The following is a 16,815-nucleotide window of genomic DNA, read 5'->3' as shown; positions in this document are numbered from 1 at the left end:
TTTAATATGCTGGCTGATATGCTCAATATATCAAAAAGATATTTTTATGATATATAACAAAAAATCTTTGTATTGACTAATAATTTTAGGTATTAGGTAAAGGGGGCTTTTAGATGTGAGTTTTTAAAGATGCGCAAATTTTATTGTGAAAATCTACTGGCTGCTTCATTTAAAACGGCTTTAAAAACTTTGTCAAATAAATGTTAGTAGGAAAACTAATTTTAAAAAAGTGAAATAAAAGTGAAGAAACAACAAAAACACAAAAAAGGGGAAAAGAAATGGCTTAAAAAACGAATTCAATTTGGGCTGAGATGGTCCGTTGTCCGGACATGTCCAGCTCACCTGTGGATTCAAAACCCGCTTTCATCCCCCAAAAGTAACTTCAGCATCTAACTTACCTTCTCCGACGTTCATAAAGAGTAAAAATGACAGAATAATCCATGGAATATGTCCTTCCATTTCTGAGGAATAATTTCCAGCGTTTCGAGGAGAACTTTCAGTTGAAATACATCCTTTGTTACTGGTACAAAATATGGATCCAAAGGGATTTTTTTTTTTGGTAAATTGTTATTATTTTCTTTTGCCGGAAAGCGCAGCGTTAATTCCCGGTCCCGATCCTCAGCAGCGCGACCACTGCTGTGATTCTCCTTCCACCTCCTAAAACTTTTGAAAAAGTTTTCCAGGCGTCCCGGAGCCTCGTATCACCCCGCCTCTCTCTCCCTCCCTCTCTCCCTCACTCACACACCAATCTGAGCGCATGTGCGCACGCGCGCGTGCAGAACGCGCACTTGCAAAACAAGACCCACTCCAATGGAAATCGTGTTTTGAGTGTTTTTAACTTGTTCTTGCGGTATTTTCTCACGATAGAGGAAATATATAAAGAAAATTAAGATTAAAATTGCATTTCTGAGTATTTCTTTACTCAAACCATTGTGAATGAAGAGTAGCCAATAAAAGGGCCGCTTGAAAAAGCCTCCAGTGACGTAGGTGCTACAGTCAATCTCCCTGCACTGCTCCATTCTGATGCATAAAATAGAAAGCTAGAGTAGCTCCAATGTTGCTCACCATTTTTGCTGCATCAGTAATGTTAGATTGGGTCAAAAGGGCTGCAGGCTACAAACAAGGGGATGATGGGAAGTGAGGGTAGGCTTACTCCATATCAATTCAAAGGTGAATTTCTGATGAACTAATGGCACTAGAGAAAGTTTGTCCAAAAAAACGTGTTTTTATGCTTTATATATATATACTAATGAAAATGAAAGGCTGCTAACAGTAAAGTGACGAGAATTGACAAAAAAAAAAAAAAAAACACTATAAACCCCCAAAACTCTTAATGTAGAAATTAAAAACTGGACGCTCTTCCTGAAATTATTTTATGATGGTCATTATGTGTATTTTATCATCAACTCAATTTATTTCAAACTCAGTTAATGATTGCAGATGCTTGTGTGTGTGGTGGATTCTTCCTGGAAGATGTCCAGTTTGGTGCAAACTTAATTGTTTGTGTGTTTTGGGGTTGATGAACTGTTGATTAAAGGGTGGGCTGCAAAGGGAGGCAGACAGTGGGCATTTCTGTCTCCCCTCATGGCAGTTTTACAGAATGAAAGTCCCGAGGTCTTAGTTCAGCTCTCCTAATTTATCCAGCAGCTCCTCAGCCTATGGTATTGGACTCATTTTCCACAGCCGGCGTATAGTACCTCAGTTGTTCTGCTGCACAGAGCAGAGCCAGTGGCTCTCAGAGACAATGGCCTTGATTTGAATCATAAAAGCACTCCAGCATTATGACACAGTTTCTCTCTGCAGGGGAGGGCTGCACACTAATATTCAAGCACACTGCCTCTACACCAACGTCTCCCCCATTTCTCTTTTCCAGGGCCCAGCCTTTCATAAATTACAGGCATGGGTTAGGCCATGAATGCTGTTTGTTTAGACACAGCTTCGTTAGCGCATGTGACGTCACCTTAAGAGCTTGTTAGTCTTCACAGACATCTGCTTCATCTGGCACCCACTGCGTGATGAAAGTTGGCCAATGCAAAGTTTTCAACAGATACACCCAGCTTTGTCTGAAAAGAATTTTGTCCCATTTTCTCATCTTCTTCACTCAGGTCCCAACTTTTTCCTATAGAGGTTGACAGATCGGTTTACAGAATTGAAAGTTTGGGCCATATGTTTTCTATTTCAATCAAGTTGGGACTGGCACTGTTTGTTGGCTGTGACATTGCATTGTTATGTCCCCACTGAGAAAGAATTTCAGTACTTTTTCTTTTGGAAGACACTTAAGCTCAGTAAATATTTTGTTGTCATCTGACCTTTTTTAAATGTGGAATAAAAATGAAGTGAAGTGCATTTCAGCCAATCAATTAAAGCAATGAATAATAATGACAATAATAATATTACACTTCCATATCTAAAAATGATAAAAGTTTTCCTTCCAACCAAGAGTTGTAAATACTTGAACCAAAGTACTATGGTTCACATATATTACAAGAAGGTGTACAGGTAATAGGCTATGTTTTTATGTTTTCTTCAGTCTGTGAGACTTGTCTTTCACCCTCAGGGTTGCCGTAGATCCACTTCCAGTCCAGGCAGGTGGTTGCATTATTTTGACGGGCTTGCAGCTGGAGGAGATCCCAGGCATTTTCATTCTCGCTACACTTGAGGTCAGACAGTTGTATTTAAAGAATGCTGCTATCTCTGCACAATGTCTGCTACTGTGTGGAGCTTCATTCCAAATAAGAAAGGTAAAAAAAATGCTTTGCTCAGGGTGGTAAAATACTTAGAGAACAAAATAGCGGAAGGATTAATGACGTTGAATATTTTGATTTCATTTTTACTTATTTTTTCAGGTCTGATAACTTGAAGGAGAGACCCTCTTGCAGGAAATCCTTAAACGTTTCTAAACTTTTTGTTTTTCATCTTAATAATATACTATACATTTTAAGACATTTCTATGGTCATCTTTTTGTCTCACACAATCTCTTTTTCTTGGTCACTCCATGCAAACAGAACAAACAACTCATTATTTTGTTTGTATTGGAAAGAAGCTGTGAGAGTGGAAACCCTGGTGACAAAGTTCCCGTGCGGGACTCAGGGGGAAACTCCAATCACATAAACAAAGATGTGACAGGTCAGAATTTATGGACCAATGCTCTGCTGGGACCTAACAGCACTTCTCTTTGAACAGAGTTAGCAGTGCTCAAAGGAGAAGCTGCAGAAACAACTATTCCACACTTACTAGGACATATTTGGGGACTCTTCTCAGGAGGAACCTCCCCTTGGCACCAGATTTGTGGTTTTATACATACAGCTGTGCAAAGAACTTTGTTTGAGCATCTAATTCCTTTGGAAAGCATGCTGTACTGTGACGCACAGAGATAAACAGAGAAGCCTTTATTTTAAATTATATCTAAATGATACTGTACATTTGCATAGTCAGGAACAGCCAGGAGAGGGGTAAACAGGCTGTAAAGACCACCCATCAGTGCTGTCAGTGTCCTTATTGTAGGGAAGGTGCCTTACACATAGGAGGTGAGTGTGTTTGTGCACGCAGCAGCCTCACAAACCAACATGAAAAGATGTTCCATCAAAAGCTTCAGAGATTTTTTTGAACCCACAAGCAGAGCTTCTAAGGCTGACCAGAGAGCAGTTTCACAGTTTTTAGCTGGAAGTCTTGTTTTTTGAGAGTGGCGCTGGAGAACAGTGTTAGGTCTCAACGTTTTCTGATTTCTGAATATTGCTACACACACACAAACACAAAAAGTCTAATTCTCTAATACTTTTTTACAGTATAATTACCAAGAACTCTTGGTTTGCTGGCCTTACAGAGCTATAGCACATTTTGAGCAAAAGGGGTACTAACAGGCAGTGTGTGTGGACAGACTGAAGGTGATGATTTTACCACCCAGGCCAGACTGATTTATATGGGAAAAGCCCAGAGAGCACCCACTGAGAGTGTGGAGAGGATTAGAAGCCCCTACTAAACTGGTCACGGCCAATCAGCGGCTGGGACCCCGGAAAGTTGGACTTTAGGGCCAATTATTGGAGAGACTTCAGACCAGATTTTGATTTTATTGTACAGTGAAATCTGTCAACCTGGAGTTGTGCCTCTTTAATTTTAAGAATTGAGGTTAATACGTGGAGCAGGAAGGTGCTCTTTGTTGTTTTGTGTGGTACCATAACAGGCAGACCCAGCAAAAAATTCCCAGTGATAATAATAAATTCTGCTTCGGGTTAGAATTGAAAGACATTTAAAAAAACAAATCCAAGTATAAAGAGTGTGCAACTTTTACTAATAATTATAATAATAAAACAATTAATTCATTCAATAAAGTGGGCTTTCTTGACACTCAAGGTTTACGCACAATAGAAAAATAAAATGAATGATAAAGGATGATAGATGTAGATGGAACTGATCAAAACTTTTGTCCTGTAAGTTTTTAAAATTTTCCAAAGAACAGCTGTCTTTCATTTTATTTCATCCATTGTGTTGTTGGGTTACAGAATTTAGACAAAACCATTCGGCAATCTTCCATTCCCCCTTATTTAATATATTTAAAACATTTTTTGTTTATATTGTTGTGTTGCTTGGCTTGCCCTGCATACTGGACTTGCTCTTTGCTTACACTATGCCCCCACACTGAATAATTTATCACCAGGGACTCTTAAGAAAAGAAAGGGTTTCTCGGTTTCTTGTAGTTTGTTTGTAGACATTCATTCTGTTCCCTCATTCACAGTGATTCTCTCTTCCCCTCCACCTACACACTGACATACCCACACAGTCACTTTGCGACTGGAACTTTTTGCCTAAAGTAAACATACAGGAATGATGGATCTCTCTTTGGATTGCGGGAAAAGTGTTTGACTTTCACACAAGACCTCTAAATGGCTATTAAATCGTGTATGTGTGCACAAGTCTTGCTTGTCCACAGAGCTGGTAGAGGAGGGGAGGAAGAAGGAAACTGGGCTTGTACTTGGGTGACTCTTTTCTTCCATGAGTCCTTTGTTTAATGCCACACACCATCTATTTACACCATGAGAGTGTGCATGTACAGTGGATGTATGTGCTCAGAAACCCCTGCGCATGAATGTGTTTCGAATGGACCAGAACAGTTAGCAGCTGGAGGAATTCAGAGTGCTGGTACTCTGCTTCCGTGTGAAATAGCTCCTTAAAACCACAATGGACAGCTGCTGGACAGTGAATCTCCCTCCCTCCCTATGACTCAAAATCACACACACACACTCCCTTCCCTCAATCAGGCTGTAAATCTCGAAGGAGAACAGAGGTGTTGCTAACTTGCTGAAAGGGATGCAGGCAGAATCCTGGGGTTCAGTGCAAAAGGTCACCTCTGTGTTTGTAGGCCCTGATGCCGAGGCTTTAGGCCTATCGCCACCAGTGACCTGGCACACACACTTGAGACCAAAACACTGTCCTTCCTGGATGGGCCATGCATCAAGGTCTCTGTCTTCAGGACTAATTGAATTGAAGCAGCAGAGAGGGCACTGAAAGCCCACTGCAACAATGGGCTTATCCTAAATAAAGCCAGAGGGTCATTTGAGCCATTTTGCAAAACCGTGTTCAAATCCATGTAATCTGACAAATAAAGCAGAAAACAAGTGGAGTTTATATGCAAAGTTATGGTGGTGGTGGCCTTGAAAAATGTTCCAGTGGCATATGCTGCACTAAAAATGTCAAATAAAAGACATATTGAGAAAAATGAGTGAATTATAACTACGACTGATCCCACATTTGCCTCTGAAAACCGGAGGAGAAAGACACTGAGGGGTCCCCTGCTCTCTGTTCATCCTCTCTCTGTCCTGCGTCAATTGTTGGGGAATCATGGTGTCAGCCCTTCGCCATCAATCATCCTCTTTCAGAGGAGGGCAGACAAGGCGGGGACCCGCCCCCCAGGACAGGGGGGTGGAAGTTCTCATGCCCTCCCCGCCTCCTGAAGTCCCGCGCCCCTACAGACAGAACTCCGACAGCTGGTCTGGCCATTAGGGGTAGGCCAAGACCTAAGGGCCCCCGCACAGCAGCAACAGCTGCCAGCCCACTGCCCCCCCCACCGCCCCACCAACACAGCTCTATAAAATCTGTATTAGGAAAGCTATTTATTGTCATTCCTTTACACTCTGGTGCAAATATGGTGACAATATAGCAGGTTCTTATAAAAATATGTGAAAATATCTAGATGGTGGTCTTAGAAATACAATTTCAATAATTTCAGCACAATTTCATCAATTATGACAATTTCTTTGCATGTGTTTAAGTTCTAAAGTGCAACTACTTTTAAATGTATTCTCTCCTTACTTGGTTTCTGACATCAAAAGAGTTTACAAAGATATTGAGGATTTTATTGAATGGGCTAATACCCTAATAACTTGATGATGAACACAGAGATGACATTGACTCTCATATTGATTTTTTTTCTTGAAATTTTTAATGATTCGAGCTTAATCAATAAAAATTAAAATTAAAAGTAAATAATTTGTGTAGTTAGTAATATCTCCACTGTGTAATAAATAATATAGCCTCTGTTTCGAAGTCTGATTCTATAACAAATTAAGAAACAAGGATTTTATAACATAACCTTGAATCATCGCCCTTACCTTGCAGAATGTTTTCTTATCCCTCCACAGAAGGACTTTTTTCCTTGAATTATATATTTTGATTTGCGTCACCTATTTGTAACAGTTAATTCCGACGAAGTGATTTGTCTTTCCAGCTTTTTCAGTAAAGCTATGTCCTTTTTTTCTAACAATGACATCCCAGCAGGGTAATATTTACCTGGCTGAGACTACATTTACAATACAAACACGTCTGTGCGTATGTGATTTCAGAAAGAGCTTTCATTTGAGGATTGCTGTTTGCTGTATGTGTTGATTGAGGTAAATGCATGCAGCCCCCTGGCTAAATGTGTGTGTTCCAGTGAGTGAAAGAAAGACAAGAGTCTAGAGCGTTAGAAGAGATTACGCCACACTCCCTCAGGATCCTTGTTGCTCATGCACTACTGGCAGCTGACTGGTTCCCACAGTTAAACACTGAGGTGAGACAGGCTGCACCCACAGCCCCACCTGTGCCTCTTCATGTTCCAGCAGAGCCCCTCTGAGCCAGGGTCATTAAGAAGAGAACAGGGAAGAAACACTAAACGTGACTGGTGTGCAATCAAAACACGAGCCACTGACTGTGGCTGTTTACTACAAAGAGATTATCACTTCCAAAGCTGTCAAGAATAGGATAATTGTGCAACTTTAATTTTTTTAATTTATTCAAATTTATTTTTGCACAATTGTTTAAAATATTAATATTAATTTATTTTTTGTTTGTTTTTATTCATGCAATTTTCCATTAAAGACCCACTCTGACAAAAAAATGTGTTTTTAACATGTTAAACTAGCATTTTTCTCATGATGGATGACAGGTATAAAGAAAATTAAGATTAAAACTGTATTTCTGAGCATTTCAAACTACAATTGGTGGGCCACAAGCTCCCTGCTCAGCTCCATTCCAATTCATTTCTGATGAACTCCTGTTGTTCTGCAGAAACTGTCTTAGAAAACAACACTAAAAAAAAAGCCTTGAAATTACATATTAATAATTAAAAGAACACTAGAAATGCTTTTACAATAGACCAACAGATAGATTATTGACATGGGACTTAAATGTCTTTATCTTTTAGTTTAAAATTTGAAGTAGTATGAGTGTAATATTTTTCTTTTCCTTTTATTTTTATATTTATTAAAGCAATTATACAAATTTAACATTCAATTTAAACAATTTCAATGGAAAGGAGCAGAAAAAAAACACCTTTGCCCTCTTTTCCCAATTTAACATAATTGAAGAAATTCTGAAGATGAGCAGTAGCTATATGCTGGTATTTGATTTGTATCCTGGTGCTGCTCAGTTTGATATTGACTACATACCAAAATCAACAGGCCAGCTTTCTGTGTCGGCCAAGAAGTCTGTGGTCGCAGGGTTCACTCTGGAAGCCCCGGCCCCCCCTTTTGTCCTGGCCCGCTGAAGCGGTGTAAGATTACATGTGTGGATATTCTCTCCACCTTCCTCATCTTCATCACACCCGGTTGGTTGTGGAGCAGAACTCGATCCAGTCAGAGATGCTTTTGTGCACCGACGCGACAGAGCAGCTGTTAGGCTTAATTAAAAGTGGACGGTGATGCTCGCTGGCCGTCTCAGGGAGAGAAAGCAGGGATCAAGTCTAGATAAAGGGGTGAATTTGGGAAATGGCAGGCTTACTGGACACAGACCAAAAGGTGCCTGCACATTCTTTCCCCACTCTGCCGATGGCCTCCAGGCAGGCTTGAATGATAAGGAAGGCAGCTCTGAATTACGACAGGGTGTGGCTGAAATGAAGTGCATGGGGTCGAGATGGTCTTTGTGGTGTGTGCCTGAGGCTAACCATCCTGCTCTAGGAAGGAATCTCTTATTGTGTCTGCTCATTATGTTTCATTCCAGTTGCATCTTTAATGCAAATCAAAATATATAAAACACAACACATTATTTATTTATAAGAGCATCAATGTCCAGCTCTGTTGTAAAGAAAAAAAATAAAGATATCTGTAAAACTTCATGATATTAGTGAAGATGTGTCATTTTTCGAGTCACTTTGGACACAGTAACCTTTTACAGAAGTCAAAGCTGTGGCAGAGTGGGAGGAGGGACTGGCCGATGGCTACAGACATTCCACCCCACACCACCCAGGGGCAGAGCGGAGAAGAGGTCTTTCAGTAATTCCTCTTTTATTAAAATGTATTGAAGAAAAACAACATGCTGGTCCATGGCAGAAGGTGGAAAAAAAATCTGCATGGCGGCCCCATCCTGCCTCATTCCCTTTATCCTGAAGCTTGTGCTGCTGGGCTTCCATGAAAGTTTCCTCTCTTTTCTTCAGTGCAGTCATTATTTTTTCTTTCATCCTGCTTCATCACCATCTCAAACAGCTGTACAACCTGCACTTATCAACTTGCTCCTTTAATCTCTTTTCCTCAACCTTGTGTTAACCCACCAGGCCACTCCCAATCTGTCAGTCTCTGGCTCGTCCATCCCCTCCTTGTCCTTAGTGACCAAACAAACACAGGTTTTTCATTTTAAAACATTGTAAACTTCCTTCTAAACTGTTCCCTCAGCTTTAGGTAAGGATGCACTCCTGGGTGGGTTTCAGGCTGTGCCCTAATCTCCTCTAAATGACCAGCACATTATTATGGCCACATTGTCTGGGCAATTACAGAAGTATGCCCCTGGTGGCACTGACCCCAGTGGCCTGGTCACTGTATCCCCAGCAACCAGTCAGGAAAGAATGATAAAGCACAAACTGGGAGGGTTTCGCTCAGAAGTCCCTGACTGTTGGGTCTGTCACAAATAACTGAAACAGTCATTGCTCTCACCCTGCTGTTCAGGGATATTAATCTTCTATTATCCATTGCTTGAACCGGTGCCCCCCTAAACGATTCCAAGCTGGCCAGAATTTCCAAATAAATGCTCTGTGGTCAGGAATGTGCAGATATGATTCACTGGATTATCCAGCATCCTGCCAAAAACTATGACTTAAGGTGCAGCAATCTTCCCAGGAAGAGAGAAGCAATCCGGGCAATCCAGACATTCCTGGGTCCTGTAGTGTTTTTGCGTACTCTCTAATTTGAGAGCAGCTGTCAGACCCAGCAATCCCTCCACCATCAAAGCTGGGTGAGGAGGTGGGTGTGTAAGTAAGGATAACCAATGCCCCCTTCACACTTTCCTGGCTTGTGGTATTGACACAACTGAGCAGCTCTGGTGAGCAGCAGATTAAAGGAGAGCGACTTTATTATCTCAAGGTATTTATTGAAGACGTGTAGCTCTTTTACTCTGCCTCTATTTAGGATTTACAATGCAAAATAAATTAAAACAACAACCCTCTGTCTACTTATTTGAGTGAAATATTACAGCTCTTGTGCACCAAATATCTTTAGCAAAAATCCATCCATCTGTTTTCTTAACCTGCTGTGTCCTTTTCAGGGTCACAGCGCTGCCAGGGCTTAACCTGGCTACAGTTGGGCAAAGGCGCAGTCCCCCTGGACAGGTCGGCAACCTCATACAGCCACATACTCACAGTCACGTCTTTTGACAATTTAGAGCATAGTGGAGCTAGTAAGTAAAATAGTTGTGCATTTTATGGAATAGCACCAAATTTGGGTGTACTTTGGATCCCCTCTTCTAGAAATGTATGATAGCCACAAGAAAATCCAACATCTTAAAATATATCTGATTTATAAATAATATGCGTACAATAGTTAAAGACTGCATTTTGTGCATGAACAATCCGTATTGCTGAGACTGTGGCAAATAGACATGAAATATTTTTTGTAACGATTGTGTGTTTGGCTGCCATTTTGGATTTTCCTCTGTTTTTTTGAACAAGGGGACTTGAAGGTACATCCATGCCAAATGTGGTGCTTGTACCACAAAATGCACAATTTATCTGAAATATCAACCTAACCAGCTCTGCTAAATCAATCAAGCTCTGACACAATTCTTTGGACTGTGGAGGAAACCAGGATGACCAAAGCAAACCCACAGATGCATGAGGAGAACATGCAAACTCCACACAGAAAGGTCCCAGCTGGGATTTGAACCAGAGCCTACTTGCTGTGAGGTGAAAGTGAGGTGAAGCACCACTGTAAAATATTTTGCACCAAATAATCTCTCCGCCGTTGTAGAAAAATTTAATTTTCATTCATCTGTCACATTATTTTGCTATGAGGACATTTCCTGCTGCTGCAAAAAAAAAAATAATACTGTTTAGGTAGAAATAAAAAAATAACATTTTTTATTTAGTCCTTTTATCTCCATCTTTTGGTGGGAATAAGTGAGGAAGAAAGTTTTCAATGCAACAACAGTTTGTGTTTTCACCTTTCCCTTAAATGCTTGATTTCTTAATTAAAACAAGGGTTCTAACTAATCTTTCTTTGCTCAGAGACTTACACACCTAAACTGCATGGAAAATCACAATAATCTGTTAAGTTTTTACTTCTCAAAAACAAAAAGCAACAACTTGTGTTTTCACTTTCTGTTGCAGGATCACTTCTCCCAGTTTCCCTTTGACAGTACTTAGGACGGTAACTTAGAAGAACAAATAAGACGAAGTTTGAGCTTTTCAAAATCAAACTGTCATCTGTTGTAAAACCTGTCATGTTGGGTCATAATGCAGTTGTGTGTTCAGAACAGCTCCTAATGTTTAGGTGTACTTATGGGCTCAGGTTCTCACACTGTGGAAGACATGCTAAGACTCGAAGTCCCCGGGGGATCCCAGATGTGGTCCACACTCTGCTGTGCACTAACCTCTAATTACATCATTGACTTCCTTATGGGACGTAATTACTAGGACTATGCTCTTGATTCCAACTAGCGGATTCTGTTTTTTTTTTTTTTTCCCTTTTCCTGGTCTCTTGCAGAGAAGTACGCACTCCTTTAAACATACATTTAGACTAAAGCAGAACAAATTGGACACCTATGCAGTCTCTAGGTGCATTATATAGGGTAAATATGTACAAATGTGCACCAAGAGCCCATACAAGTTTTTGCATTTTGCATTTCTTCTTCCAGACTGGCAGAAGAGACTTTGAGATGGTCTCCCCAAACATGTAAGTAGAGCCATCTTTGGGGTCTCTTTGACGTGCTCTCCCATGAAAGTGTTGTTTCAACAGCTTGTTCTAATTCGCCTTTTCGTCTGCAGGACAAACAGGGAGGAGGAAGCAGTGAGGGCCCACATCGCTACAATAAGAGCAGCCTCAGGGGTATAAGGAGGAAGAGGTCAACATAATCACAGTAGGGCCTGGGGCTCTGAAGTGAGAGGGTCACAAAAGTGGAAGGTTTGTAGCCCACACCCTCATGAAGAGGCTTTCAATTCTTTACACACTTCTTGTTCTTTTTTTATTTATTTATTCACTGCAGTTGTGGTGAACTGGATTAGGGTTTTCCAAAACCTGAAATCTTGTGTATGATCTAACTGTTCAGAGTGGATTAATTTTATCCTCAATTTTCTACATTTATGGTTAAGTAAAGTTATAGTGCTTAACAGCTGCCTTTATACAGCCACATTTTTCATATTTTTCAAACCTATTAAAAGAATTCTCACACAGCAAAATTACACACCATTAATCCTGAGATTGTTCAAAGCAAAGCTTTACAAATAAGTGCAAAGCACTGTTCAAATAATAATTGCATCTGACACTGTACAGGGACATCAAAGAAGGACAAAATGTGGCAAATCCTTAGGAATCCTTTCATTTACTAAAAAAAAAAAAAAATGGAGTTCCTGGGCAGAAGTGGCCCGGGTGACTAAAGCCTGGATTTCCTTTTCGGCACAGGCCGTGTGAAACACATTTTCCATCATGTCATGTCTTATCCAGGCAAGGCTGAGCAGATAGCTGTATCAAGTGAATGATAGGGTACAACTGGGCTGGATGAAGAACTCCAACCCTGCATGTGCACTTCTGCGACATAGTTTGGAGCTTTTGAGTCCAAAAGAAAAAAAGGAGGGGTTTCTTAATCTTGACTAAGCTGACCGTTTTGGACAGGTGTGCGTTTCATTGTTTCACACTGGATTTTGGGCCATTTGGATGTTTGGTCTCTTCTCCACACACATGCGGCTCACACAATAAGTGTAGCTCTTTTTTTTAACAAGACTCAAACCTGTTTCATCTGCTTCTACTGATGAGGGCTGGGCTCTTAATGTTGGCATGTTCAAAGCAACAAGAACTGCTAAAGTGGCCGGACATACTATCCTCCTGATGACAGAAACACATGCTATGTTGGAACTATTGGCAAGCTTTATGACTAAGTGGGTCTGACTGGCACACATCTGAATATAAATTTAATGTCTCCTGACGTTCATCTGCAGTTTTTCTACTTTAACCAGAAAAATCACAGCTCATCCTCTAGTTGGAGGTTTCGGTAACTCTGGCGTATCAGTGACCTCTCGGGGAGCCTCATCCCAGATTTGCTGCTCCACATGCAGATGGCGAGCTGTGTGTGTTTGTTTAGGCTGCTGGGTGAAGGGACTATGTGTGGGAAAAACTCTTCCACACCATCGGATCGATGAGAAAGAGATAAGAGAACTCTCTGGCCTTGGAGAAACACGCATGAAAATTCCTTTCTTGTGCAAAAACTTTTGCCTTTTTTAAAAATAATCTTGGTTTCTTTTTAATATGGGAAATGGAAAACCAGCTTCCCCTGAGAATTGAAAAAGGGCACAAATAAAGGCATCACATGGAAACAATCACAGAAGGTTGAATGTTCTTGTGTATTTGTTTTGTGTTCTTGGACAAATCCTGATGTGACGGTGAGAACATTATCTAAGCTTTTTGCTGCTGTTTCAAACAGTTGTTTGTCTTTGATGGAGATATTGTGGAGAATTCCAAGAACCAAAGCCAAAAAATGCAAGCGAGACTAAACAGAGGAGAAACTCTGCTGCATAAAGTTCATTTTGGGATACAACTATAATTTGAAAAACTTTCTCCAAAATAATTTTTTTTTCTATCGACACTCATTGGATCTCCAGAACAACCTTTTAAGTTCTTTTTTTAATATAAAAAGTAAAACACATTTTACAAATGTTGTGAGTAATGATCACATCATATTTCTTAGTGTTTGATCCCAGTGTGTCAAGTTATAAAGATTTGGTTTCATATTTTTAAATGAGAAAACATGCTTGTTGTTCCCTGACTCTAGCATATGTGGTGTATTGCTAAAACAGTTTTCACTCTTTTTCAACACAAAAGACAGAAAATACCTAATTTTGATGCAAAACTGTGATTTTTGTATTCAGTATAGTCTTTCCAACTAAAATAGTTTTTAAAACTTAAAATTAGAATTTCAAGTTTGTAATTGTGTCCTTGTTCTGCTTCGTTTATGAACTGCCAATGACTGGCACGTACCGCAAGAATCCTGGAATTTTTGTGTCCCTGTATTTTTGCATCTTTCCCATCCCAACTGGCACTCTGTGGGAATCAAGGGCAGAGATAGCAGGATGTGGGAGCGGATCATTCCTTCCGTATACACACAACATTTAGACAGAGAAGACACTCTGCCACCACAACTGTCATCTATAGGTCCTCCATACTGTACAAGGACCAAGTGCCACAGAGTCTGTGGGAAACACAACGGTTCATGGACTTATAAGAACAAACTTGTCTGTGCATGACCTCCCACAGTATTCTGATTGCTATCTCTCACTCGCTACACTAAGATTTCTAACTCCAATAGATTGTCTTGCTACCTGTTCTGCAGTCTGGCTGTGATTTTCCTCAGGGCCTCTCGACTGTCGCCCCAGCACACATGCTGTTGAATAATGTCTCTGGGAATGGGTTGTCAGCCTTGGATTTCCCATTTTTATCTGTATCGGACCCTCTGTCCTAGAGCAAATATCTATCACCTGAGGCAGGCACACATTCCTCTGTGATATCCATGGGAAAACAGAGGAGAGGCATGGGGACATTTTTCCGAGCGAGTATATTAACAGAAAGACAGATGGCCTGGGAAATAGAGTAAGGTCCTGACAAAAAGAGACTGAGCGAAGACAGTGCATAAAATCTAATAAACATTTCAAAAATTGAAAGTTTTTTTTTTCTTTTTTTAAGTGGTAAGTGGTGAAGCCCTAGTAAGAATAAATGCACAGTGAGTTCGTCAGCCTCTGCTCTGGTCTTTTGTCGTGGTTGAAAAGCCCCCGTGTGTGGTCTGAGTGCTTCTCGTCTTCGAGCAGCAAGCTGATCCCTCAGACACTTCAGACTGCAGTCTCACACACGGCCGCTGATGAGCACAAAGAGGGAAAGGTCCAATAAACAGGGCCTGTTTGATCCGGCCGCAGCCCAGCAGCCTGCCAAGTTGCCTTTGTTTTAGCGAGGACACCACAGTCGTCACACAGACTGCTGTCTACCCGCTGCTCTTTGCTGCGGCGAGGGACATCATTCACATGCTGCTGTGCCAGAGTCAGCATGAGGGAGGCTGGAAAGAAAAGAAGGTTACACAGAAAAATCTGCCTGTGTCTTGCATCACTGTAAAACTAAAACATATTTTCTGTCTTTGGTTGTCAATCCACAAGTCCTCTCCAATCAGTTGCATCAGTCTGTTGGGCAACATGCATGTGGTTAGATTTCAGTAGTTTTGCAGAGTTGTTGCACATGGTCTTCATCACTCAGGGGGTTGATTGAACCATTGGCTGCGTGGGAGTCTCTGATGAGTCTTGCTAAACAAAGAACGCTAAGTCCAGTAAATTTAATGGAGAAACTGAACCACAATGTTTGAGTTGTGATTTATTTGGACAGAGTGCAAACTTTATACATGGTCAGGGAGGCAAACTTAAAAGAAAATAAAAAATATGCTGAAAACAGTATGCACACTTCCCCGATCTGTTATTTTGATTTCTGTTTAGTTTCTTTTTTGTCTTGGGTTTTATGTGTTCAAGATCTTCCTGCTCCACTTCAGAAAAGAAGAAACTCTAAACTGAGCCTTGGATCAGGTGTAACCAGCTTGCCCATTTCCCACAGTTGAGGCCCAGGCGGTAACAGCTAGATATTTGACACTAATCACCCATTAAAAGTCTAACGTTGTTCAATGCCAGGCAGAGCGGAGCGACACTGGCAGCTGCTGCTGTGTCCAGCAGAGTGGTTCTAGGAACACTGAAAACACTTCTCCAGAAGATGAGATAATTGGCCTTTCTTGCTGTTCTCGCTAAAACACACAATGCAAAGATTGGGATTGGACATGCCAATGTTTACATTAAAGTAAGGACAGAGAAACTAGATAATTACAACGACTAAATTACAAAAAATTTAACAGAATAAGTAAAACTGATTTTATTTTTTTCTTTCAGTTTTTGACTTATTTCACTATTTTTCTCTGACTCCCTCAATCTTCATGACATGTTGGCCTCAGCTTTGGTCACAGACTGGCATTGGGTTTAACAGCATGCCACAGTCTGTGCCATTCCTTGTGCATCTGCAGCAAAGGATCAACATTAAGACAGTGGTTTTAGAGAGGTTTTAATGCTGCACCTGTTGGGGCTCAGAGCAGAATTGGGCTTTTGCAGCTGTGGACCCGATCTGAACCTCAGACAGAAACACTGGCGAGCTGCATCCTCTCTGTCTGGCTCCTCATCTGACAGCACACACAATAGTGAAGCTTTACTGTGGGTGCTTCCACCTCAGCAGGCCTGTAATCTCATGATATGGAATATGTCTGTGGTGATCTCGTCTACCCTGGAATGTAACGAGAGTGCCTGGTTTCAAAGAAGTCAGCCCTTTTTTTGCAGATTATGTGTCAGAATGTTCACATTGTGTAAGATCCCTGTGATTAAACTTTTCTTTATGAAGCTTTCCTTTTTATTTTTGCATGTAATTTATGAGAAATGGTTACTATTAGTGGTGCCAAAAACGATTATTTTAATAGTCGACTAATCACCAATTATTTTTTGCGATTAGTCGACTAATAGGGTCATGAGCAAAGTGGATGTAAAGCATCTTAATTAGCTTTAAACTAACTAAAAACTATAGCATTACCTGCGATAATGTTTGCGTAAATGCTGTTAGCTGAATTTGGCCGCTGAAGATGCTAGTGACAATAGCTGAAGATGCTTAAATTAATATCCAAAAATGCTGAAGGTGATAACTGAAATCGCTGAAGCTAATAGTTGAAAATGCTGAATAACAAGCTAAAATATCAGTTGAATGCAAAAGTAGCCTAAAAAACTGAAGCCAAAACAGCTAGCATTTAGCTGAAATATTAGCTGAACTCCAAATAAATCTAAAAAACCCAAATTAGCCAAAATAGCT

At 40.6% G+C, this 16,815-nt stretch overlaps 1 protein-coding gene across 1 annotated transcript in view; it reads right to left on the bottom strand.

Annotated features, from left to right (window-relative positions):
• Positions 1-1,015, bottom strand: part of notch3 (notch receptor 3) — a 26,044-nt gene extending 25,029 nt beyond the window's left edge. Inside the window, exon 1 of the mRNA XM_024271776.2 lies at positions 399-1,015. Within this exon, the coding sequence (XP_024127544.1) occupies positions 399-459 (61 nt within the window). The 5' untranslated portion in view covers positions 460-1,015. The remainder of the gene's footprint in view (positions 1-398) is intronic.
• Between the last annotated feature and the right edge of the window lie 15,800 nt (positions 1,016-16,815).

This window comes from Oryzias melastigma, linkage group LG8 (assembly GCF_002922805.2).
Source record: "Oryzias melastigma strain HK-1 linkage group LG8, ASM292280v2, whole genome shotgun sequence".
NCBI lineage: Eukaryota > Metazoa > Chordata > Actinopteri > Beloniformes > Adrianichthyidae > Oryzias > Oryzias melastigma.
Note: the sequence above shows the minus strand (reverse complement) of the source record. Positions and strands in the feature narration are given on the sequence as shown.